At 31.8% G+C, this 25,797-nt stretch overlaps 1 protein-coding gene, 1 long non-coding RNA gene, 1 other non-coding gene and 3 pseudogenes across 5 annotated transcripts; 4 read left to right on the forward strand and 2 right to left on the reverse strand.

Annotated features, from left to right (window-relative positions):
* The first annotated feature begins 3,234 nt into the window (after window positions 1–3,234).
* LOC149498744 (uncharacterized) lies at window positions 3,235–6,425 on the forward strand. Its single transcript, XR_016322126.1, has 2 exons — window positions 3,235–4,046; window positions 6,036–6,425. It is a non-coding gene; the product is annotated as an uncharacterized LOC149498744 (long non-coding RNA).
* A 217-nt stretch (window positions 6,426–6,642) lies between these two features.
* On the reverse strand, window positions 6,643–7,432 carry LOC105629255 (glutathione S-transferase 3-like; annotated as a pseudogene).
* Window positions 7,433–9,592: 2,160 nt separating this feature from the next.
* LOC149498745 (putative protein phosphatase 2C 80 pseudogene) lies at window positions 9,593–14,432 on the forward strand (annotated as a pseudogene). Its single transcript, XR_016318658.1, has 2 exons — window positions 9,593–11,208; window positions 13,770–14,432. The product of XR_016318658.1 is annotated as a putative protein phosphatase 2C 80 pseudogene (transcript).
* A 140-nt stretch (window positions 14,433–14,572) lies between these two features.
* Window positions 14,573–20,966, forward strand: LOC110008964 (LEAF RUST 10 DISEASE-RESISTANCE LOCUS RECEPTOR-LIKE PROTEIN KINASE-like 2.2). Its single transcript, XR_016318652.1, has 10 exons — window positions 14,573–15,089; window positions 15,207–15,449; window positions 16,184–16,219; window positions 16,517–16,573; window positions 17,961–17,987; window positions 18,143–18,172; window positions 18,470–18,508; window positions 18,721–18,756; window positions 19,467–19,496; window positions 19,587–20,966. It is a non-coding gene; the product is annotated as an LEAF RUST 10 DISEASE-RESISTANCE LOCUS RECEPTOR-LIKE PROTEIN KINASE-like 2.2 (transcript).
* An 853-nt stretch (window positions 20,967–21,819) lies between these two features.
* LOC149498746 (uncharacterized) lies at window positions 21,820–24,130 on the forward strand. 2 transcript variants are annotated; one of them, XM_089715806.1, is made up of 4 exons: window positions 21,820–21,980; window positions 22,113–22,186; window positions 22,889–22,991; window positions 23,303–24,130. In XM_089715806.1, exons 1-4 carry the CDS (start codon window positions 21,867–21,869, stop codon window positions 24,014–24,016), a joined length of 1,005 nt encoding a protein of 334 aa, XP_089571932.1. In that variant the 5' UTR covers window positions 21,820–21,866; the 3' UTR covers window positions 24,017–24,130. The 2 variants fall into 2 exon arrangements, with proteins under 2 accessions (XP_089571932.1, XP_089571931.1); XM_089715805.1 differs by having other exon boundaries at window positions 21,821–21,980; window positions 22,850–22,991.
* A 148-nt stretch (window positions 24,131–24,278) lies between these two features.
* On the reverse strand, window positions 24,279–25,354 carry LOC149498747 (putative glutathione S-transferase parC; annotated as a pseudogene).
* Window positions 25,355–25,797: the final 443 nt, after the last annotated feature.

Below are 25,797 nucleotides of genomic sequence, written 5' to 3' on the forward strand. Positions count from 1 at the left end.
ATACCATAACATCAAAAACCAAAAATCAAAAACTTAGTTATCTACGCATACAATTAAAATTAACATTCTCAATATGTAGATTATAAATAAAAAATTCACCGCTTCAGCCTCAGAACAACCAATAGTACATATAAGACTTGGGCATGTCCAAATTCAAATCCCCTTCCCCCGTTACTTAAAAGATAAAAAATAAAAATAAAAAAGAAAGCCTCAGGGTGTCTTAAGAACAAATCATTCATTTCATAAGATCCATTGTGCAATGATAGAGAATAGAAACAAACAAAAGAATAGTATGGATAAACTGAAAATTATAATTTTCTTTTCCTTCTTTAATGGAAAGGACAAAAAGCTTATCATCAAATGAAAATGCACTCTCTACAGTCATGCAAACAGAATCCAAAAAAAAAAAAAATCTAGCAATACTTTTTACAGGGAATTAGAAATGGACCTATCTGCAGCTTAGTTGCACTTCCTTGCAATCCCAGAATTGCACACCTACCCATCTCTAAACCAAAAAAATTTTAGATCCGGAGCCAGATAGTATTCTTTTACAGGACTTACATGTGGACCTATTCAAAAGGTTAGTTTCACTTCTTTTTGATTCTGCAGTACACAGGAACTCTTCTGCCTCGGTAGCGATCCATGAACTTGATGATGAGGTTATAATGCTGAACATTCTTGCTACAATATCTGGCTTAGTTCCACTTCATGGAAGACTCTGTCTGTAACACAATCTCACAATCCCCTGGACCTTTTTTTGGGTGGTTTGGCCCAAATTTTACTGGCATTTTTGTGTAGAACTAGAGTGGTTGGTTTTGACCTTAAAGACAAATGATGGAAGTGACTTATTACTCTATATATATATATATATTGCGAAATTTCCCACTTACTTTTGATTGACTTATTACTATTTAAATTAATATTTAAAAATGGAAGTGACTGTCAATTTGTTCAGCAATAATTTCTTGGTCTTTTTAAATGATTTTATTAAAATATTTTTACACAAAATAGAAAAAGAAAGAAGAAAATATTTTTGCCAAAGAAACCGCAAAGAAAAGAAACATAATTGTTGACTAATAATTAATTAAATTAATGAGAATAACAATTAATATGTAATAACTATTAATCATAAAATATTTTACTAAATTAATGAGAATAACAATTAACTAACACAGAATTCCTTTCAATCTCAAAGTTGTATAAAAAAAAAAAATCTAAAGAGAAGCATTGAAGGGGGAAAATAAATTTATTATCATGAATTAGATTTTTTTTTTTTTTTTTTGAGAAGTAGATTAATTTTTTTCATTGAATAAAATTAATTGAAAGAGAAGAAATTAGAAGAAATAGACTTTATAGGAAATCAAAAAATTAAACCAAAAATCAAAATCCAACTTGTTTTTTTTTTTCTATTTTAATTAGGAATTATTAGAAATTATATTATTGGATAAAGTGTTGGTATGTTGATGCACTTCTTTATAGTGTTCTGATTGCTTGTGTTAATTATTTTGGCTACTCTGTTGGTGAGTATTAACGTTTGAGGATTCCTTGATACACTTGCATTTCGGAACTTGATGAGGTTAGTATGGTAACTGCGTTATTTTTCAGGGAACAAAATATTTTTCTACCATCAGAATGCTCATGGGAGGTCTTAGAGTTAATAAATTTATTGTGAATTTAACATTCCTTTAGAGTTTAGAACTGCAAGAATTAAATAGCTCTAGCCAACATGGTTCTTCAATTGATGATGCTAACATAAATATGAAATGTAATTGTATATTTTTGCTTCAGAGTTTGTAAGTATGCTATGTGTCTTTCAACAAATGATGATGTCTTAAGCCATTTCCTGGTAGAAAAATTGGATCTTTCTTGCTAAAATGAATTGGGTTGATCTAGCTAATGAAACAGTAAAAATCTTATGTCATACAATTTCCTTGCTGAACCTAAAGTTAAGAATTTCCTTACAGGGTTATTCCTCTGTCCATCTTTCTCAACATCCTTCCTTGGGGAAAAAAAAATCTCTCCCAACTTCCAGTTTGAGAATTTTGCCAATTAATGCTCTTAAGATTCACTAAAAATCTTTCTCAATCTGCATTTTGCTTTTGTGAATTTAAAATCCTGTATTGGTTTGTAAGTAATGTGTTAGTTTAATTGATTGCATGATCGGAAAAATACAAGTTGGGTTTTGTGAAGTAGTAATTGAAATCCATCTTAAAATTTTAAATTGTGAATTAACCTCTACAGTTTACATAGGGTTGCCAAAATTAAAGAAATATAGTGAAACTTTTTTGAAGTGTTAAGATGTTTCCAAGGGTTTTAGTGTCTGGAATGTGTCCAACATGCTAAAAAAGTCTTCATGATTCATATGTTAGAAGAGTGTTCCTCTGTGATCTAGTCTCAAGATGTTTCCTTATACATTTGATTATCAGGTTCTTATGGCTGATTGCAGTGGTCCAGACTCCAGAGATGTTATTTGTTTATTGTTGCCACAGTTGTTGATGGAGCCAAAAAAGGGTGAATTCAATATCTCATGATGTGGTTTGCTTTGTAGCACACAATTGAGTTCTGAGTAGTTGTATCCTATCATTTTTGTTTTTGGCTTCTATTTCCTATACTAAAAGGCTTGTATCTTGGAAATAAGAAAAATAAATTGAGTTTAATAATTGATCTTATTTGAGAAGTAAAAACCATATAGAAAGGGCCCCAGTTTCTCAACTATAGGATGTATGCTATGTCCTATAACATTAGTTATATTTTCAGTCACTGTCTTGACCTTTAGGTTTGCTACTTCTTAATTCACCTTTTGGTAATCACGAGCGATGCACAACTCGATTATAGGGTGAAGAAAATGCATAGACTTGGCAGAAACAATGGCCGCATTGTCTAAAAATGACTCTGTGGCTTTGGCTCTATGTGCAGCGGTTGATACTCTATTATAGGCTGATACTAGCTAGTGCTTCCCTACGGAGCCTGCTCGAAAGTGTGCTGCGAGGTCTGCACTAATCGGAGAATAGACTAGTCGTCCAATAAGAAGTATGACAATGGGCCAATATGTTTCCCTTAATGAACCTTTTCCTTTGGCTTCGTCGCAGCTTCCTTGAAGGAGACTTCCCAATAGACTTGCTTTTTTGTGTTACCCCACATAATTCTTAGACTTTCGCTATGGGGGATTGACTTAAAAGGAAGACTTATGGGGCATTGACTTAAAAAGGAAGACTTGTGGTGTGCAATGTTTATTGGAAGTCGCTTTGAAGTTTCCAGCGACGACCAAAGTAATCCTGCATCACAAATTTAATGATCAATTCTCTCTGTCTCATCAGTTCACAGAATGATCAGCAGATACTCAAACCTTCTTTTTCTAGTTACAATTTTAATAATACTCCATCTCCATGGTTGCTGTTCTAGAAAAAGCAAAAGCAATAATGATCAGTGCACCAGTTCTTGCGGCTATATCCATAACATAAGCTACCCTTTTCGCCTTAACACTGACCCGACAACCTGCGGCAACCAAAACCTTCAACTCGTTTGTTAAAACAACCTTACAGTAGTATACTTGCCTTCAGCTAAATATTACGTTGTCTATTAATTACAATAACTTCACAATTCGAGTAGTAGATGCCCTTATCCAAAAGGATAACTGCTCCTCCTTTCCTCGCCATTCTTTGAACTTTTTCCATAATTATCCATTCTATATAGAAAATGTTTTCAATGACTAATTTAAAAAAAAAAAAAAACTATATATCAATCGAAATTTACTAACTTTTTTTTTTCAATTAAATGATTAAAATATTCTTGTTTTTAGAAAAACGTTTTTTTTTATTTGGATCCACAAACAAAATCCAGACAAGTCATTCTCTCCTCTTTATACTAATATAAATTTATAATCTGCAGAGTTTCCATCACTTACTTTCCATTTATCGTATCCTCGTCTTAATTTCATTCCTCCTCCTTTTCTTTTCTTTTTTTTTTTTAATTTTTTATTTTTATCTACGCAGGGCTGCTTCGGAGTCTACGCTACCTGGGTAGGAAAGATACTTATGGTTATGTTGGTAAGAAACATTTTACATGTGTTTTTACATTTAAAGGTTTCCCATAGCGAGAATAGTGAGAAAGAAAGATAATACTGAGAGAATTTTATATGAATCTCTCTCCAATTTGAATTACATAAAGTTCAATTTGCACTCTCAAATTACTTATAAATAAATTAATTTTTTATATAATTATTGTCCCAAATTTACAACAAACAACTACAAAGACCAAATTTGTAGCTAAAAAGAATGAAATAATTATTTTTATTATTTACTTTTAATAAAATAATAGTTTGTACCTTTTCAAAATTATTATTTTACTTTTTTTTTTTTTTGGGTTAAAACTTGACCTTTTTGCTCATTTGATGTAAAATTAGTATAATGATTACATAAAAATTAATTTTTGGATAAACCATATATAGCACCCAAATTTGGCTAAATCATTAAAAACATCATAAATTTTGTGGGCAGTTGTAATTGTACTCTAAATTCAACTTTTTTTCTCTTAGTACCTTGAACTTCAATTATAGTTACAATAGGACTCAATTTCATTTATTTTTGTTGGACTTATGGTCATGTTAATAAAAAATTTACGACACAGTAACTAATATTGCTATGAATTTTTTTTAAATTCATAAAAAGTCAAGTACAATAATAAATTTTAGTTAGTTATAAGTATAGAATATTAGTTTCGGTTTTTGTTTTGCTATTTTTTAAGCATAAAATTTTAGTTAGGATTTATTGAAATTATACTTAAGTTAGATCTCTTATGAAAATAGGTTTTATTCATTATGACATAATTTTATTTTTTGAAAATCATTACTTGTTGTTAATATTATACGAATAAATAAAAAGCATTTTATTTTTTTATTTTAATATTGGGTATAATTTGAAACTAATATTTTTTTTATCATTAAATTATATCTAATCTAATGGATAAAATATTATTTTTTATTTTAATATTGGATACAATTTGAAACTAGGGTGCTATTATAACTAAAGTTAAAATTCATGGTATTAAGAGAATAAAGTTAAATTTAGGGTATAATTAAAACTACCCGCATAATTTGGGTTTTTTTTTTTTTAATGATTTAGCCCCCAAATTTAAAAGGGAAATTGAACCTTATTAATATTATTATGAAAATTATAGTAGAGTAGTTTACAAAAATGAAATAATCAAAATAAAATAAAATCACACCCTATAAGAATCTCTATAGTTAAAATAAGCTAAATTGAGACAAACTAATTCAAATATACACATTTGAATTATATCCATAGCAGTAAGCATGGCCACAGTTCCGGAACCGGCGGTTCCGGTTCCAGAAAAGTTGGAACCGGAACCGAGCCGAAATGGTCCGGTTCTGGTTCTGGTTCCGTTCCGATTACGAAACCGACGGTTCCGATTGGTTTTCCGGCGAATCGCATAATTTTAAATTTTAAATTTTGAATACCGGTTTAAAAAAAAAAATTTATGTGAACATAAAAAATTAAAAAATGCAGTTAAAAAATTTTAAAATATGAAGACCGGTTAAAAAAATTATTTGAACATAAAAAATTAAAAAATACACCTAAAAAATTAAAAAATACTTCAATTAAATTTATTTTTTTAAAGAATTGAATTGTTGAGTGTTGAACATAATGATTTTTAAAAAAAAAATTGAACTGAATTTTTTTTTTTTAAGTTTGAACATAATTTTAAAAAAAAAATTGGGCTTGAACTTTTTTTTTTTTTGTTTAAAAAAAAATTAAGTTCCCTACGTATCCTCTTTGGGTTTAGAAGAATCAAAGCCCACGTAGTTCTTACTTACCTTATATCAATTTCACCCCTTTTACCTTAATCGCTATTTGCACCACCAGTTCCCGTTCAGGACCCATCGTATAAATCAAATAAATCTTCATTTTCTTTTGGATTTTCTTGGGCTCTTAGTTCGGCTTTGGTCTAATCATCCACGCACGCTTGTGCTTCTAATGAATCGGGTGTCATACGAGATCGTGTTTCATCACGTACAGGTGTTGTAACAAGAAGTAGGTACAGATCAAAGAATATGAGGAGCAAGCAGGAAGAGAATCTCCAATCCAAATCTCCAGTCCAGTGCAGAAATTTCAGAAACAAGCCAGAAAAATGTCTTTCATCGAACTTTTCCCTTGAAGGTGAAGTTACTGATCAGATTTTAACCCCGGCAGCTAACAAAAAGTTGTCTGAAGGAGCTTCAATCAACATGAAAGCAAGTTCTGGCACAGTCAGAAGGTCTGGGAGGCCAAATATCCGTAAGAACTATACTGGTATGAATTAATTTTTCAGGTAAAAACTTAATGTGAGTTTCAAAATTAAGAATGGTAACCAAAATGCTTCACTTCTATTACATTGAGTTTACAATGAAAAAAAAAACTTTCATTTTTCCCTTTATCTCCTAGTTCTTAGTTTTTTCATTTGTAGCGTTTTACAGACTTATATGCCTACTTGGCCATGGATTACTGTGCATTTGGTTATGTTGCTTTTGCTTTTACAATTAGTTTTTGACCAGAAACAACCAGGGAAGATACGTAAGAGAGGATTTGCAAGATCACCCACAAGTTACATCATAATTTGGTATGGTTATTATATATAAAACATCAACTAAAATCCAAAAACAGAATTGATAGGAGTAGTTAGTTGCAAGACATATTCATAAACTTTGAGTGGGTCAGTGAGGGATTTTGAAACTCTTATCTCTCTCTTTGCATCTTTGAACCCATTTCATAAGCTTTGGGACTCGAACTTCCATGTTGAATTCTCCACAGGTTGCATAGGTAAAAAACCAGGAGGAATAGGAAATTAGTGCTATATCCATAAATCCAAAGCTTTCACCTCCAAAGTAAAACTTTTCCCCAAGCTCTCCTTCCGAAATTTTAAAGCAGTCTATCATCTCCTTCTTAGCTGCCTCTTGGACTTGTCCTTTGGTCATTAGCATCATATTTTCACATGCATAACTTTGAGAACTTTTATTATCGTACTACTGTGATTTTTTTTTTTGTAAAAGAGAGTACATACGAGACACTGATATGATACACTCTTTATTAATAAATTTACGCTCTTAATATACCTATTTGTCTAGAAAATCAGCCCAAACCCTTGCTTGCGATCAAAGGTAAGGATCGGATGGCAACAAAGGAGGGTGGTGTTGATTCCATGTGTCATCAATGTATTGGAGGATGATGAGAGATTCGCAGATAGGTTTTCCATTGTGAATAAGGACAGGGGTCATTTTATGAATAGGGTTCATTTGGAGAATCAAAGGGCTCCTATTCAACATGTTTTCTTGCTTGTATTCAACATGTTTTCTGATCCCTTTCTCAGCCAAAGCTATTCTCACTCTCATTCCAGAAGAACTGGCAAATAAATCCAAAAGGATCACTTCTTCAGCCATTTAATGTTACTATTTCAAGAATGTCCATTAAGAAGCTCGAAGGTCTCTTTTTATAGCTGAGTATGGTCAATCGGTCACTCCTTTTATTCATTTATAATTGTACACTCATATATTAAAAAACTAACCTAAAGCCGTTAGTCTTTAGGTTACTTAATGTCGTATTATTTTTAAAATTATTTTTTAAAATTATTTTTCTCGTACATCAAATGTCGTATTTTCAATTATAGACAGAATATTAATTGTTAAAGAATGATGTATTGTGATGAAAATATTTTTGTTGTCGTTATTTAATTGGTTAAATATAAAAATCAGTTATTCTACTTGAAAATAATAAAAAGTGATTTTCACTTAATATTTAATCAAATTTATTTTTTAATTCAAGTTTTCAATAAATACCAAAAAAAAATTTCAAAGTTTCCCAATAACTTGCAATTTCCGATCAAAAAGACTTGTTGGGTTAGTTCTCGCATCATTACGAATAAGAAATACTCTGAGAGTAGAATCATAACTTACCAATAGTCCATTTATTATTATTATTGTTTGGTTTATGTTCGATTTGGGAAATCTAATTAAATATTAACTTAATTATCTACGCATACAATTAAAATTAACATTCTCAATATGTAGATTATAAATAAATATTTGTTAAAAGGCAACTTGTATTTGACATCCACCTAAAATGAAATTTCAATGATTAGCTCTTGCTCATAAAAACAAAAATTCAAATCCAACAACCAACAGTACAATTGTGCAATGATAAAAAATATAAAAAAAGATAAATCACAAAAATTCAAATTCAAATCCCTTTCCCCTATTACTTTAAAAGATAAAAAATAAAATAAAAAAGAAAGCCTCAGGGTGTCTTAAGAACAAATCATTCATTTCATAAGATCCATTGTGCAATGATGGAGAATAGAAACAAACAAAAGAATAGTATGGATGAACTGAAAATTATAATTTTCTTTTCCTTCTTTAATGAAAAATGCTTGTATGTGGCTTTTTTCTTTATGTGCAGCAGTTGATAACCCATTAAATGCTGATACTAGTGCTGCTCTGCGGAGCCTGCTGCGAAAGTGTGCTAGCTTGCGAGCTGCGAAGTCTGAACTTGATGATGAGGTTATAATGCTGAACATTCTTGCTACAATATCTGGCAGGTATTTTGGACAATCTGAAAGCTGACGCTAGTTTACTTAATGTGCTCGGCTTAATTCCACTTCATGGAATACTCTGTCTGTAACACAATCTCACAATCCCCCAGACCATTTTTTGTTGGTTTGGCCCAAATTTTACTGGCATTTTTGTGTAGAACTAGAGTGTTTGGTTTTGACCTTAAAAACAAATGATGTTTTTTCACAATTACTGGTAATGAGTGAAAAGTTTCAGGAATTCATGATTTTTCTTTGTTATCTCAGACAAAAAAATAAAGTTTCAGGGCGTGATCTTTTCTTGTTTCATTAATTTTGTTCAAAATATAATTTTTAATGTTAATTAGACAACAATTACTATTTAAATTGACTTATTACTATTTAAATTAATATTTAAATATGGAAGTGACTGTCAATTTGTTCAGCAATAATTTCTTGGTCTTTCTAAATGATTTTATTAAAATATTTTTACACAAAATAGAAAAAGAAAGAAGAAAATATTTTTGCCAATGAAAAGAAACAAAATTGTTGACTAATAATCGTAAAATATTTAATTAAATTAATGAGAATAACAATTAATATATAATAACTAATAATCATAAAATATTTTACTAAATTAATGGGAATAACAATTAACTAACACAGAATTCCTTTCAATCTCAAAGTTGTATAAAAAAAAAAATCTAAAGAGAAGCATTGAAGGGGAAAAGAAAGTTATTATCATGAATTAGATTTTTTTTTTTTTGAGAAGTAGATTAATTTTTTTCATTGAATAAAATTAATTGAAAGAGAAGAAATTAGAAGAAATAGACTTAATAGCAAATCAAAAAATTAAACCAAAAATCAAAATCCAAATTGTTTTTTTTTTTCCTATTTTAATTAGGAATTAATAGAAATGATATTATTGGATAAATTTTTCTTTCCTATTTTAATTAAAAATTATAATCCTAATTAGCAGTTATGAGGATTATCAACAATATTAATACATACATCATACATGTCTATGTGGGTGTGTGTGTGTACGGTTCGAAGCCCGTCAAAAACAATAAGGTTCGAAGATATAAATGAATAACCCTCGATATTTCTCTCCCTAAATCTCGAGATCCCAAAAACACTAAGGTTCAGGTGTGCTTAATGAGGCTCTGGTTTTTGGTTGAAGGGGTTAAGGTGCCATCTGGGTTTCTGCGTGAAGCTGAATTAGGATTTAGGACATCAGTAATTGTTAGAAATTCAGCCTTTTCATTATCTATCCCACTTAATTCTCAGTGAGGCGTTCTCTTTGGTGGATATTCTATAGCTGCCTAAAGCTGTGTTTGGTGATACTTTTATTGATAATATGATTACCAGTGCAAAACGATTGTCCTTTATTGATGATATGATTACCACTTGTGCAAAAGGATTGTACTTTTCGGAACCTAGAGGTGTTTTTTTTCGCGGATAGAGGTCGGGTCAGTTGGTTTAAGGCAAGAGTGAGAAAGATAAATGGGGAGTTGCCAAATAGTCCTTTGGTTGGCAGTTACTCTTGGTTTGGTTCAATTACAAGGAGCAGTAATTTGAATAGTTTTGTTCCAGGGCCATCGTTGAAGAACTTCCACAACTTGTCTTCTGTTAAATTCTCTGCTGGAGCTGCTCATAATGTGTCGTTTGATGGGAATTCTCGTGAGGAACAGCTGGCAAGCTCAACTGTGGAGTCTGGCCAAACCCTGAATTTGCTCTGTACTGATGAGGAAAAAACAGGTGGGGAAGATGCTCACTCTGTTCAATCCTCTGCTGGAGCTGCTCGTGATGTATTGTTTGATGGGAATTCTCGGGAGGAACAGCTGGCAAACTCCACTTTGGTATCTGGCCAAACCCTGAAGCTGCTCTCAGGATCATGCTACTTGCCACATCCTGATAAGGAAGAAACAGGTGGGGAAGATGCTCACTTTATATGTGCCAATGAGCAAGTCATTGGTGTAGCAGATGGAGTAGGAGGGTGGGCGGATGTGGGAATTAACGCCGGATTATATGCTCGGAAGCCTATGTTGAATTCTGTAAGTGCAATTCAGGAAGAGCCTGTGGGTTCAATTGATGCTGCTAGGGTGCTAGAGAAGGCACACTCCAAAACAAAAGCAAAGGGTTCATCAACGGCCTGCATAGTTGCTCTTATAAATGAGGAAGTACGTGCCATTAATCTAGATTCATGGTAGTTAGAGATGGATGCACAGTGTTCCAATCCCCAGCACAGCAGCATTGCTTTAATTTTCCATACCAACTAGAGAGTGGCAATGAGGGTGATCTACCAAGCTCTGGCCAGGTATTCTTATTTCCTGTTTCTCCGGGTGACGTAATTGTTGCCGGAACAGATGGATTATTCGAGAACTTGTATAACAACGAGGTTACCACTGCTGTTGTTGATGCCCTAAGAGCTGGCTTAGGGCCTCAAATAACAGCTCAGAAAATTGCAGCTATGACAAGTCAACGAGCACTGGATGAGAACCGACAGACACTTTTTTCTACTGCTGCTCAACTTGCTGGGTTAAGCTACTTTGGTGGTAAACTTGATGACATCACTGTTGTAGTGTCGTATGTAACAAGCTCTAACAATTTGTGATCATGTCTTCTCCAATGTGGCTGAACCACCAATTGTTGGTATCTTGATGCACTTCTTTATAGTGGGTGTTGAGGTATTAATTTTAACTTTTGTTAATTTTAATTCGTTATCAGTGTTAGTTGAGGTATTGTTGTTTTTATCAACAGTTTGGTAATAATATTGGTACGTTAACTTTAGTGTTCTGATTCCTTGTGTTAATTATTTTGGCTACTCTGTTGGTGAGTATTAACGTTTGAGGATTCCTTGATACACTTGCATTTCGGAACTCGATGAGGTTAGTATGGTAACTGCGTTATTTTTCAGGGAACAAAATATTTTTCTTCCATCAGAATGCTCATGGGAGGTCTTAGAGTTAATAAATTTATTGTGAATTTAACATTCCTTTAGAGTTTAGAACTGCAAGAATTAAATAGCTCTAACCAACATGGTTCTTCAATTGATGATGGTAACATAAATATGAAATGTAATTGTATATTTTTGCTTCAGAGTTTGTAAGTATGCTATGTGTCTTTCAACAAATGATGATGTCTTAAGCCATTTCCTGGTAGAAAAATTGTATCTTTCTTGCTAAAATGAATTGGGTTGATCTAGCTAATGAAACAGTAAAAATCTTACGTCATACAATTTCCTTGCTGAACCTAAAGTTAAGAATTTCTTTGCATCTGATAGGGACCCTGAAACACTTGTTTACTGGGTTATTCCTCTGTCCATCTTTCTCAACATCTTTCCTTGGGGGAAAAAAAATCTTTCTCAACTTCCAGTTTGAGAATTTTGCCAATTAATGCTCTTAAGATTCACTAAAAAGCTGTTCATACATTTTCTTGGTCATTAGTGAGTGAAGTTCAACAAGTGTGTCAGGTTCTGATAGGGACCCTGAAACACCTGTTTACAGGGTTATTCCTCTGTCCATCTTTCTCAACATCTTTCCTTGGGGGAAAAAAAGTCTTTCTCAACATCAAGTTTGAGAATTTTGCCAATTAATGCTCTTAAGATTCAATAAAAAGCCGTTCATACATTTTCTTGGTCATTAGTGAGTGAAGTTCAACAAGTGTGTCAGGTTCTGATAGGGACCCTGAAACACTTGTTTACAGGGTTGTTCCTTTGTCCATCTTTCTCAACATCTTTCCTTGGGGGGAAAAAAGTCTTTCTCAACATCAAGTTTGAGAATTTTGCCAATTAATGCTCCTAAGATTCAATAAAAAGCTGTTCATACATTTTCTTGGTCATTAGTGAGTGAAGTTCAACAGGTGTGTCAGGTTTCGGATTAGTGTTATAAGTGATATAGTGATTTAGAAGCTTAAAGAACTTCAATTGCAGCATGAATTTGTGGTCAAAGTAGGGGATGCTGCCTCCTTATGGGCAAAATAAATATTAAAGGCTAAGTAGCTTGAACAGGAAAAACAAGATAAAATATAACGTGAAATATGACTCTCTTTTTTTTAAACAGCAAAACACAAAAGGCTGGTGAAATATTCTACTAAAAATATATATTTTGTATTTATAATACTGGAATAAATTTATTGCTATAATTATTACACCACGACATTAATTTCAATAATCTAGTCTCAAAACCATGTACTGCATTTTGCTTTTGTGAATTTAAAATCTTGTATTGGGTTGTCGGTAATGTGTTAGTTTAATTGATTGCATGATCAGAAAAATAAAAGTTGGGTTTTGTGAAGTAGTAATTGAAATCCATCTTAAAATTTTAAGTTGTGAATTAACCTCAACAGTTTACATAGTATTGCCAAAATTAAAGAAATATAGTGAAACTTTTTTGAAGTGTTAAGATGTTTCCAAGAGTTTTAGTGTCTGGAATGTGTCCAACATGGTAAAAAAGTCTTCATGATTCATATGTTGGAAGAATGTTCCTCTGTGATCTAGTCTCAAGATGTTTCCTTACATATTTGATTATCAGGTTCTTATGGCTGATTGCAGTGGTCCAGACTCCAGAGATGTTATTTGTTTATTGTTGCCACAGTTGTTGATGGAGCCAAAAATGGGTGAATTCAATATCTCATGATGTGGTTTGCTTTGTAGCACTCAATTGAGTTCTAAGTAGTTGTATCCTGTAATTTTTGTTTTTGGCTTCTATTTCCTGTACTATAAGGCTTGTATCTTGGAAATAAGAAAAATAAATGGAGTTTAACAATTGATCTTATTTGAGAAATAAAAACCGTATAGAAGGGGCCCTAGTTTCTCAACTTTAGGATGTATGCTATGTCCTATAATATTAGTTATATTTTCAGTCACTGTCTTTGACCTTTAGGTTTGCTACTTCTTAATTCACCTTTTGGTAATCACGAGCGATGCACAACTCGATGTGATTTTTTTTTTTTTTGAAAAAAAAAAAAAAATCAGAAGCACCTGCAAAACCTATAAAGCTTCATGTGGATTAATCAGGGAAATAATTTGCAGTTTGCAAAATAGATTTGTATTTTTTTTCCCTCAGGATCATTCTTTCGTTTTGCATGAACATGTATTTGAAAAGTTGCAAAAAACCGAGGTTCTTCTAGAAAATCTGAAACTGCATGTTTTGATGCTAATTTGCCGTATAACTAACTAAATTTTCTTCTGTATTGTTTTCTATTTATCTCAGTTTTTATCAGGCTATGAGGGTTCCTGCACCGAAATTTCTTCTAAAATGCAACCCGAAGCTTTTGTTCACTAGCAGAATACTTCGTCCCCTCAGCTTGCTGAAAGTATCACTCTCCAAAAATTTAACCACCTCAGAACTGACAAAGTCGACAACGCAGGCCGTGCTGATAAAATATCAGCATGTTCTTGGAATACATTTACTAAAAATTCTGTCAGTGATTCCACATGCAACTACCCTACATTGTCTGCAATTTTAGCAATGCATTCTGATACATGAGTATCCGTGCTGAAGAAAATGCATAGACTTGGCAGAAACAATGGCCGTCATTGTCTAAAAATGACTCATGTGGCTTTTTGCTCTATGTGCAGCGGTTGATACTCCATTATAGGCCGATACTAGCTAGTGCTTCTCTACGGAGCCTGCTCGAAAGTGTGCTGCGAGGTCTGCACTAATAGGAGAATGGACTTGTCGTCCAATAAGAAGTATGACAATGGGCCAATATGTTTCCCTTAATGACCCTTTTCCTTTAGCTTTTTCGCATCTTCCTTGAAGTAGACTTCGCAATAGACTTGTTGTTTTTGTGTTAACCCACCTAATTCTGAGACTTTATCTATGGGGCATTGACTTAAAAGGAAGACTTGTGGTGTGCAATGTTAATTGAAAGACTTGGCATTGATGTCAAACCACCTTTGCCGTCTTAATTGAAAGCTGAGAGAAGTCGCTGTGAAGTTTCCAGTGACAACCAAAGTAATCCTGCATTACAAATTTAATGATCAATTCTCTCTGTCTCATCAGTTCACAGAATGATCAGCAGATACTCAAACCTTCTTTTTCTAGTTATAATTTTAATAATACTCCATCTCCATGGTTGCTGTGCTAGAAAAAGCAAAAGCAATAATGATCAGTGCACCAGTTCTTGCGGCGATATCCATAACATAAGCTACCCTTTTCGCCTTAGCACTGATCCGAGAACCTGCGGCAACCAAAACCTTCAACTTGTTTGTGAAAACAACCTTACAGTTGTATACTTGGATTCAGCTAAATATTACGTTCTGTCTATTAATTACAATAACTTCACAATTCGAATAGTAGATGCCCTTATCCAAAAGGATAACTGCTCCTCCTTTCCTCGCCATTCTTTGAACCTTTTCCGTGATCAGTATTGGGCTACTCCATATTTATGGTATTATTGGCCAGGAGAAGCTAAGTATTATGCTGAATACTATAAGAGCATAGTTTTGGTAAACTGTGAACATCGAATTCTGGATTCTCCACTTTATGTGGATACTCATCCTTGCATCAATAGCACGTATTTTTCAGGTGAGGTTATTATTATTAATTTTAGCAGTCTAGTCCATTAACATTTAACAAAAGAGCCAGGCCCTAATAAGTTAATTATAACTGCAGTATTATATTAATTCAATTATTATAATTCAGGTTATTGGTATATAATGCTTCGCTCTCGCTCTACTTATGTGAGGGATTTGGTGGATTCTTGCCGTGTTGGGCAGATAGTTATGGCATCTTTTCTGCCAAAAGAAGCGATGGACATTTCATATCTGGATGTTCACCGCATTATGTCATATGGGTTTGAGATGTCATGGTTTGAGGCTTGCTGTGACAACTATGAGGAAAACCGCTGCAACCTAGACATTGCCAACATTACGGAAAACTGTTACGGTACGTTTCATTTCCATGGACTCCATTTCAAGTTGGGTTTGAATGGTTATTATGATTGTAAATCAGTTCTGGTTCAAAACTGAATTGTGACCAAGACTAATTAGGACTCATTCAACCAATAAAAAATTGCGTTTTGGGTGATCTTTTTTATCCCCTATAGTCATTATATGTCTTTCTTAGTTTTATATTTACTGCAAAAAAAAAAAAAAAAAATAGTAATGAAAAGTATTTTTGACATGACATTTTAGTTGGATTCAAAGCCAGTCTTGCCGAGTGCATGAGTGAGATTTGACTTATGGCATAAGAAGATGAACATTTTTTGAAAACAACTATGTGGTTCTATCAGATGGTGAAGAAGCAGAAATGGCCTTAGAAACAGAAGAACCTCAAGCACAACCTATTAATTTTTAATCTTTGTTTTGTTGGTGGTCTCGTAATACATAGAATAGCTCGATCCTACCTACTGAGCTTATTTAATAAATAAACTGAACTCGAGTTTTAATGAAACTTTAGCTTATTAGTCAACTTGAAATCGATCATTTTTCTTTGCGGGAAACTGTAATAAAGTTGTGATCGAACTCGAGCTCCAACTAGTAAAGCTGGAGCAAGCTCTTAGACTATAACCAACGAGAAAAGGAAAAAAAAAAAAAAAATCATTTGATATTTGTCTTTTTCATTTTTATATTGTGTTTTCATTTTGTATATAAAACTAATATTTCTCTTTCTCTATATAGGAAAACGAATATCCAGGTTCCGTCTTGACGTCGTCTGTAAGGAGTTGTTTTGCATTATTATCCTTTCTATATAGAAAATGTTTTCAATGACTACTTCAAAAAAAATTGTTGTTATTTACTAAAAATTGTTTTCACTTAATCCTTTTTTTTTTTTTCATTAAATGATGAAAATGTTCTTGTTTTTAGAAAAATGTATTCTTATTTTTTATTTGGATCCACAAACCAAATCTTTATACCAATATACATTTATAATCTGCAGAATTTCCATCACTTACTTTCCATTTATCGTGACAACTTCCTCCTCCTTTTCTTTTCTTTTCTTTTTCTGCGCAGTTCTGCTACTGAGTATACGCTACCTGGGTAGGAAAGATATTGCTGGCGGTTATGGTGGTAAGAAACATTCTACATGTGTTTTTACATTTAAAGGTTTCCCATAGCAAGAATAGTGAGCAAGAAAGATAATACTGAGAGAATTTTATATGAATCTCTCTCCAATTTGAATTACATAAAGTTTAATTTGCACTCTGAAATTACTTATAAATAAATTAATTTTTTATATAATTATTGTCCCAAATTTACAACAAATAACTACAAAGACCAAATTTGTAGCTAAAAAGAATGAAATAATAATTTTTATTATTTACTTTTAATAAAATAATAGTTTGTTATTTTGCTTTTTTTTTTTTTGTTAAAAATTGACCTCTTTGCTCATATGATGTAAAATTAGGATAATGATTGCATAAAAAATTAATTTTTGGATAAATCATATATAGCACCCAAATTTGGCTAAATCATTCAAAAAATCACAAATTTTGTAGGTAGTTGTAAATGTATCTTAAATTTAACTTTCTTCTTTTAGTATCCTGAACTTCAATTTTAGTTACAATAACATTTTAATTTCATTTATTTTGGTTGGACCTATGGTCATGTTAATAAAAAACTTACGACACCGTAACTAATATTGCTATGATTTTTTTTACATTCACAAAAAGTCAAATAAAATAATAAATTTTAGTATGTTATAAGTATAGAGTATTAGTTTCGGTTTTTGTTATGCTATTTTTTAAGCATAGAATTTTAGTTAGGATTTATTGAAATTATACTTAAGTTAGATCCCTTATAAAAATATCTCTTATAAAAATAGGTTTTATTCGTTATGGCATAATTTTATTTTTAGAGAATCATTACTTGTTAATATTATATGAATAAATAAAAAGTATTTTATTTTTTATTTTAATATTGTGTATAATTTGAAACTAATATTTTTTTAATTAAATTATATCCAATTTAATAAATAAAATATTATTTTTTATTTTAATATTTGGTACCATTTGAAACTAAGGTGCTATTGTAACTAAAGTTAAAATTCAAGGTATTAGGAGAATAAAGTTAAATTTAGGGTACAATTAAAACTACGGCATAGCTTGGGTTTTTTTTAATGATTTAGTTTCCAAATTTAAAAGGGAAATTGAACCTTATTAATATTATTATGAAAAATATAGTAGAGTAGTTTACAAAAATGAAATAATCAAAAATAAAATAAAATCACACCCTATAAGAATCTTTATAGTTAAAATAAGCTAAATTGAGACAAACTAATTCAAATATACACATTTGAATTATATCCATAGCACCTCCCTGAAGCTGGTGGCCTTTGTAATAATTAAAACTTGTTTTGAATATAATCAAAATCATTTTTATTATAATCATACTTGCATTAATTGACATGTACAATCAAAAAATTAAATCTTTTTGTACTCTTTTTGTGTTGATGCAGATACAAGAGTGACAATTTATTATGCTGGTAAGTTCCATTTCTGAAAGAGTTTTCATAAATAGGTAGTGTTTATTGGTCACTAATGATGAAACTAGGGGCGGCCAGCTGTGTTGGCCGCTCCCCTAATTTTAATTTTAATTTTTTTTTTTTTTTAAGTTGGTACTCTTTTTGTGTTGATGCAGGATTAAAAGAGATATTTGGTTTAGCTAATGGTAAGTTCCATTTCTGAAAGAGCTTTTATTAATAGATAGATTTGATTTGTCACCGATAACGGAACTGGTAGTGGCCAATTGTGGTGGCCGCCCCCAAATTTAAATTTTTTTTAAAATTTATCTTATAAAATATAGAAAATTTTAACTTTTATCTATAAAATAATGATTTTTTTTTTTCGTAGTTGGCCCCTCTAAATGTTGAGAAAATTTTTTTGCCTCTTCTAATTATTATTCCTGGCTCCGCCACTGTTGGTCACCTGTTAGTTGTTTAACTTGGTCTTTCTTTTATTTTGGCAGGGTTGATTAATGACCTGTATACTAACCGGATTCCCAATGGTAAGGATGCTTGCACTCTATTGCAAGTTTAATTGTGCTATATTTGGATAGAAAACAAGAATAATCAAACTTTGAGATTATTTCTAATTTAATTTTATTTATTTATTTATAATAACGATTGTTAATCCTTAATTCAAAAGAACAAAAAGAAAAAGATATATTATTACATTTTCTTTTGCTAATTGTTTTTCATTTTTGTTTTGTCAATGCAGGCAGGTCAATAAGATATGCCGGATATTATGTCTTGGGTGAGAATATTTATATCACACTTTTTTTGGAGGGGTTGGCTATAATGATAATCTAGGGCATCATGTCAAGCTTCTCATTATTCAAATTCAAGGTTTCCAACACATAAAAATCCTTAAAGAAAGAAAGAAAAAAAAATCCTTAAAAAAATGTAATCTAATCTAATGGCTCAAAATAATCTCATAATCCTCAGTTTTCTAGCAAATAGCTCAATGTAGCTCATAAACACAAGAACATCTAATCCAAGCATGGATATGAAGATAAATGGATTAAACTTACTTGGTGAGTGAGAGACTCAAATGCAATAGAAGCTTATGAACAAGCTTGGAAGACTGAGAAAAGTCTTCAAAGGTTTGCCAAAATCCATTATCTAATTCTTTTTCATGCATTTTCATGAAAACAAAAGCCAAATGATAAAGAAAATAAGATCATGTGATTAAGAAGACTTGAACTCGAGATTTTTCACTGTTCATATTAGTGAGAACACCAACAAAAGCCAAATAATAAAGAAAATAAGCTCATATGACAATGGTTGGCTAGCTCTGAATATATTGAAATTGGAAAGTTTGAGAAGTAAAATGCCGATCGTTCCATCTTCAACGAATTAATTAATGACAAGAATAAAGCATAAACATTTTTAAGCCAATGTGTCAAGTTTTATATGGCTACATAGTTTACATCTTTAACATTTTTGTTCTTTTCCTTCTTGTAGGTTTGCTTCCTTACTTAATTTCTTACTTTGGTAAGGGAATTCCTTTCCTTATTTAGGCCGAACTTCACTGTTTTTAACTGTCAAATATTTGCTAACAATTGTTCTGTCAAATTTTTCCAGCATTATGTCGTGCACCATTAACCTTATGTGGGATAATAGGTCTTTTCTCCTTTTTGATTTATAAATGGCAAAGGAGACATTTATCAAAATATGATAATATTGAAGAGTTTCTTCAAAGTTATGATAATCTCTTCCCAATTAGATACTCTTACTCAGAAATAAAAAAGATAACAAACGGTTTCAAAGAAAAGCTGGGAGAAGGAGGTTTTGGCTCTGTATACAAAGGAAAACTCCGGAGTGGTAATTTTGCTGCAGTGAAAATGTTGAACATGTCTAAAGGCAACGGTCGAGACTTCATCAATGAAGTTGCTACAATTGGGAGAATTCGTCACATTAATGTGGTTCGTCTTGTTGGTTTTTATGCTGAGAAATCTAAACGTGCTCTCGTATATGATTTCATGTCTAATGGATCTCTCGAGAAGTATATATTTTCGGAAGAACGTAGCAATTTGATAACCATTGAGAAAATGTATGAGATTTCTCTAGGAGTGGCTCGCGGGATTGACTATCTTCACTGAGGCTGTCATATGAAAATATTACATTTTGATATCAAGCCACATAACATTCTTCTTGATGAAAATTTCTTGCCAAAAATCTCAGATTTCGGACTTGCAAAATTATATTCGACCGATGAGAGTATTGTGTGTCTCACAGCAGCGAGGGGAACAATGGGTTACATGGCTCCAGAACTAATCTACAAGAACATTGGAGGTATATCTCATAAAGCTGATGTGTATAGTTTTGGGATTTTGTTAATGGAAATGGTGGGAAGAAGAAAGCACTTGAATGCATTTGCTGCGCATGTAAGCCAAGTCTATTTTCCGACATGGGTTTATGAACAATTTAATAAAGGAAAAGACATGGAATTGGGAGATAATGTTTCAGAGGAGGAAAGTACAATGACAAAGAAGATGGCTTTAGTAGCTCTTTGGTGTATACAATTGGAACCCATTTATCGTCCATCCATGCATGAAGTTATAGAGATGCTGGAAGGAGAATTTGAAAACCTAAAATTGCCTCCAAAACCTTCTTTGGTGCCACAAGACAAGAGAAAAGAGGATGTTGGTATCAACAATGGTTCGTCAGAGCCGATAACTATACCAGGTGATTGCATAAAGTCAGAGTCCGAGTCCGAGTCTATTAGTTTGCTTATGAATAATGTAAATTAAATTATTAGGGTTTGGTTGTTGGAATTCAACATTTCTATAATAATTCCTTTTGGTGCCACAAGACAAGAAAAAAGAGGATGTTGGTGTCAAAAATGGTTTTTCAGGGCCAATAACTATACCGGGTGATTACATAGAGTCAAGAGTCCGAGTCTATTAGTTTGCTTATGAATAATGCAAATTAGATTATTGGAATTCAACATTCCTATAATAATTCCTTTTTTTCCTGAGAAAACTGCTAACCAAGTTGGTTAATTGAGAATTTTAAACTGCTAACTGGCTCGAAAAAGGGTAAAAAAAAAAAATCCAAAATATCATTTCCGTACAACTTTTAAACCATTGTAACAATCTTGATTGGTGTTAAAAATTTTGGACGTCAAATTTTATTTTAGTTTGAGTTTCATATATATTAAGAAAATATAGTTATTATGATTACTTATAATTTTTCTTTATTTTATAAAAATCCATATTATTAAAATTAAATTTAACATTAAGAATCTAAGTAAATTTTAATCAACAAGTCTACGCATTAATCTAATGTAGAATCAACAATGTTAAGTGAAAAAATCTTTTAACTAATTGATTCATACAATATCATCGTTGGAACCAATTAAAATTTTAATTTTAATGCAAGAAATCAAAAAATTAAGTTATGGAATTGGTTAATATTAATATCAAACGCAACAGTTTTATTCGTAAAAATGCACATTAAATGAAAATAAAAATTATTTTATTCTAAAAAGAATAGAAAATAGTACTATAATTTAAACAAATGAAAAGAAGTAAGGCAAGAATTTTAGAATGGAGAAAACATTATTTATTATATTATAAAATTTGTTTGATCTCTCAAAATTTGGTATTTTAAAAGTTCATTTAGAAATAAAAAATAAGACAAAATTTTAAATTAAAATAAAAAATGACCCGAGACAGAAGAAAGTAGAAATGGTGTGGCCTGGTACGATAAAAAAATTTGGTTAAAGGCGGGATTGACTTTTTTTTATTTTATATATATATATATATATATATATATATATATATATATATATATATATATATATATATATATATTTTAAGAGAGAAAACCACATTTCCCTCCTCTTTCTCTGTAAAGATAATGAAAATGGAGAAGATAGCTAGCATATGTAGAAACCCAAAAGCCTCGTCGTTTTGCGGTTCTCAATCTGATCAGAATCCCGTCATTCCTGCCTCTTCTTTGTCCCTCAAATCTGTAAAAATCTGAACTTTCTCTTTTCGTTTCCCCTTTTTTTTTGTACTTCAATTCTTTTTATCTGTTATGCTGTTATTGAAGTAGTAACCGATGTTAATTGTTCGTGATGGTTGTTGATTTTGTTTTATCCAGGTGTTACTGGACGATTGGTGGCTGGTTAAGTCAGAGAACAAAGGGATTGCTGTTGCTGGGTTTGCTTTAAGCGAGTATGATTTATTTATTGCTTGATTGTTTTACTTAAGTTGTTCTCTGGTCGAGAATTGATGGGCAAAAATTCTGATCTAATCTCGAAAGTTTCTAAAGCCAAAATGAAGAATTGGGTTTAATTTGAAGTAAGATTTGTGGAAGTTGGACGGAAGTGTCTTCCTTTTTTGTTTCTTAAGTGAAATTTAATTGAAACTTTTAATATTCTTAACATTTAATACTGTAAGCTATAACCCAACAAGGATTTTAAGCAAGCTGAGGCCTTCTGCTACAATTTCAAGTTTTTCCCCTCAATCTGTGATGAATTTGCATTTCCAATGGTCTTTTTTTTTTTTTTTTTTCATGATTTCTTTTTATGATGGTTTACTAATTACAGAGAGTATATGCAAAAAGGGAAAAAGAAAAGAAAGAAAGAAACGGAAACATCCATGTTAGACTACTTAGAAGATATAGAAATAATGGTTGGTCACTTTCTTGGTGCCTAAAATTCTAGTTTTTGCAACCTACCTTGGGACCTTTTGATCCTTGTGAACGTTATCTGAACCTTGGGTTCTTATTTTGGTATGGCCTCTCTTAATTTTAGCTTCTTTAATCTGATTGCAAATAATTCTTCAAGATTGTAAAGAATTTTAGGGTTTGTTCTTTTACTTGTATTTGTATCAAAGCTTAGGAGCAAGACTCTTTTACTCTGCACCAATATCCAGGAGAATCAATGCCACCACTCTTGAAACCAGGGATGGAATCACAATTGCAATAAACGGCTTCATAAATAGGTCCCGAACGCTTCAAAGTGGCTTTTCAGTTCTGGTATTGTGCCTTTTTTCTCCTGAGAAAATATCTTTTCCTTCTTCACCTTGTTCTCTGTGGTCTTAAGAGTAATGTATAAAAATATTTAATTCAAATAATGATTCTAGTAAAATTTCACCTGTTTTCATCTGAGTATAAATCTATTGCTTCAGAAAGTTCTTCTAGTATTTGTTTAAGAAACAAAATTAGATTAGAACCAAATAAATGCCTAATAAGGTTGTCCTGAACTTACAGGTGCAAAATTAGATATGCTATTTATGCCTATTTAACCTTTTTAGATCAAGCCCCAATTGAATTGTTGATCTCTACAGGTTTGCAATCATTTCCAGATTGGGTTTCCATTTGACTGGGAAGGGTGCCTTGCTCAATTTTATGTGGAAGAATCTGCTAAAAGAGATTCTACAAGTAGAAAAAATGTGCCTAGATTAAATGCAAATACTTACCTGTCAACTTTGGATGAGCTCCCAGCAACAAGCATACGTGATCTTGCTATGCGCCTTGCTGAGGATTCTGAAAATCTTAGTTGTGATGATATACTGGGAAAGTTGTCAGACACATTCCAACATACTCCAATGTACCATTCGAACTTGGAAAGTGAAGGTCCACGAGTGACTGCAAATTCTGAAGTGGATCAAACTGTGAAAAATCATAAGAAGGCAAAGACTTATCGGATGCACAAAGATTTTGGTGGAAATTTGAATGAAAAAGATATAGAAACAGAAGAACTTACCCCAAGTACAGGTGTTGTAACAAGAAGTAGGTACAGATCAAAGAATATGAGTAGCAAGCAGGAAGAGAATCTCCAATCCAAATCTCCAGTCCAGTGCAGAAATTTCAGAAACAAGCCCGAAAAATGTCTTTCATCGAACTTTTCCCTTGAAGGTGAAGTTACTGATCAGATTTTAACCCCAGCAGCTAATAAAAAGTTGTCTGAAGGAGCTTCAATCAACTTGAAAGCAAGTTCTGGCACAGTCAGAAGGTCTGGTAGGCCAAATATCCGTAAGAACTATACTGGTATGAATTAATTTTTCAGGTAAAAACTTAATGTAAGTTTCAAAATTAAGAATGGTAAGCAAAATGCTTCACTTCTATTACATTGAGTTTACAATGAAAAAAAAAACTTTCCTTTTTCCCCTTTATCTCCTAGTTCTTAGTTTTTTCATTTGTAGCGTTTTACAGACTTATATGCCTAATTGGCCATGGATTACTGTGCATTTGGTTATGTTGCTTTTGCTTTTACAATTAGTTTTTGACCAGAAACAACCAGAGAAGATACATAAGAGAGGATTTGCAAGATCACCCACAAGTTACATCATAATTTGGTATGGTTATTATATATAAAACATCAACTAAAATCCAAAAACAGAAGTGATAGGAGCAGCAATCTTTTATTCTACCCAAGCCATTTTCCTTAGGTGCAAGACATATTCATAAACTTTGAGTGGGTTCGTGAAGGCTTTTGAAACACTATCTCTCTCTCTGCATCTTTGAACCCATTTCATAAGCTTTGGGACTTGAACTTCTATGTTGAATTCTCCACAGGTTGCATAGGAAAAAAACCAGGAGAAACAGGAAATTAGTGCTATATCCATAAATCCAAAGGTTTCACCTCCAAATTAAAGGCTTTCCCCTGAGCTCTCCTTCCAAAATTTTCAAGCAGTCTATCATCTCCTTAGCTGCCTCTTTGACTTCTCCTTTGGTCATTAGTATCCTCTTGCCACTATCATATATATACCTGCATCATATTTTCACAAGCATAACTTTGAGAACTTTTATTATCATACTACTGTGATTTTTTTTTTTTTTAAAGAAAATACATACGAGACAGTGATATGATACACTCTTTATTAATAAATTTAAGCTCTTAATATACCTTTTTGTCTAGAAAATCAGCCCAAACCCTTTATTGCGGTCAAAGGTAAGAATCGGATGGCAACAAAGGAAGGTTGTGTTGATTCCATGTGTCATCAATGTATTGGAGGATGATGAGAGATTCACAAATAGGTATTCCATTGTGAATAAGGACAGGGACCATTTTATGAAGCAAAGGGCTCTCATTCAACATGTTTTCTTGCTTGTATTCATATTTGATCCCTTTCTCAGCCAAAGCTATTCTCACTCTCATTCCAAAAGAACTGGCAAATAAATCCAAAAGGATCACTTCTTCAGCCATTTATTATTACTATTTCAAGAATGCCCATTAACAAGCTCGAAAGTCTCTTTTTATAGCTGAGTATGTTCAATTGGTCACTCCTTTTATTCATTTATAATTGTACACTCGTAGAATAAAATACTAACCTGAAGCCGTTAGTCTTTTTCTTCATCTCCAAGTTCTCCTTTTTAAAATTATTTTTCTCATACATCAACTGTCGTATTTTCAATTCTAGGCAGAATATTAATTGTTAAAGAATGATGTATTGTGATGAAAATATTTTTATTGTCGTTATTTAATGGGTTATATAGAAAAATCAGTTATCTACTTGAAAATAATAAAAAGTGATTTTCACTTAATATTTAATCAATTTTATTTTTTAATTTCAAGTTTTCAATAAATACGAAAAAAAAAAATTAAAAATTGCCCAACAACTTGCAATTTCCGATCAAAAAGACTTGTTGGGTTAGTTCTCGTATCATTACTCATAAGAAATACTCTTAGAGTAGAATGCATAACTTACCAACAGTCCATTTATTATTATTATTATTTGGGAAATCTAATTAAATACCATAAAATCAAAAACTTAATTAAATACATTCTGAATATGTAGATTATAAATAAATATTTGTTAAAAGGCAACTTGTACTAGAA

This window comes from Jatropha curcas, chromosome 1, assembly GCF_041381405.1.
Source record: "Jatropha curcas cultivar XTBG-Jc1 chromosome 1, XTBG_Jcur_1.0, whole genome shotgun sequence".
Taxonomy (NCBI): Eukaryota; Viridiplantae; Streptophyta; class Magnoliopsida; order Malpighiales; family Euphorbiaceae; genus Jatropha; species Jatropha curcas.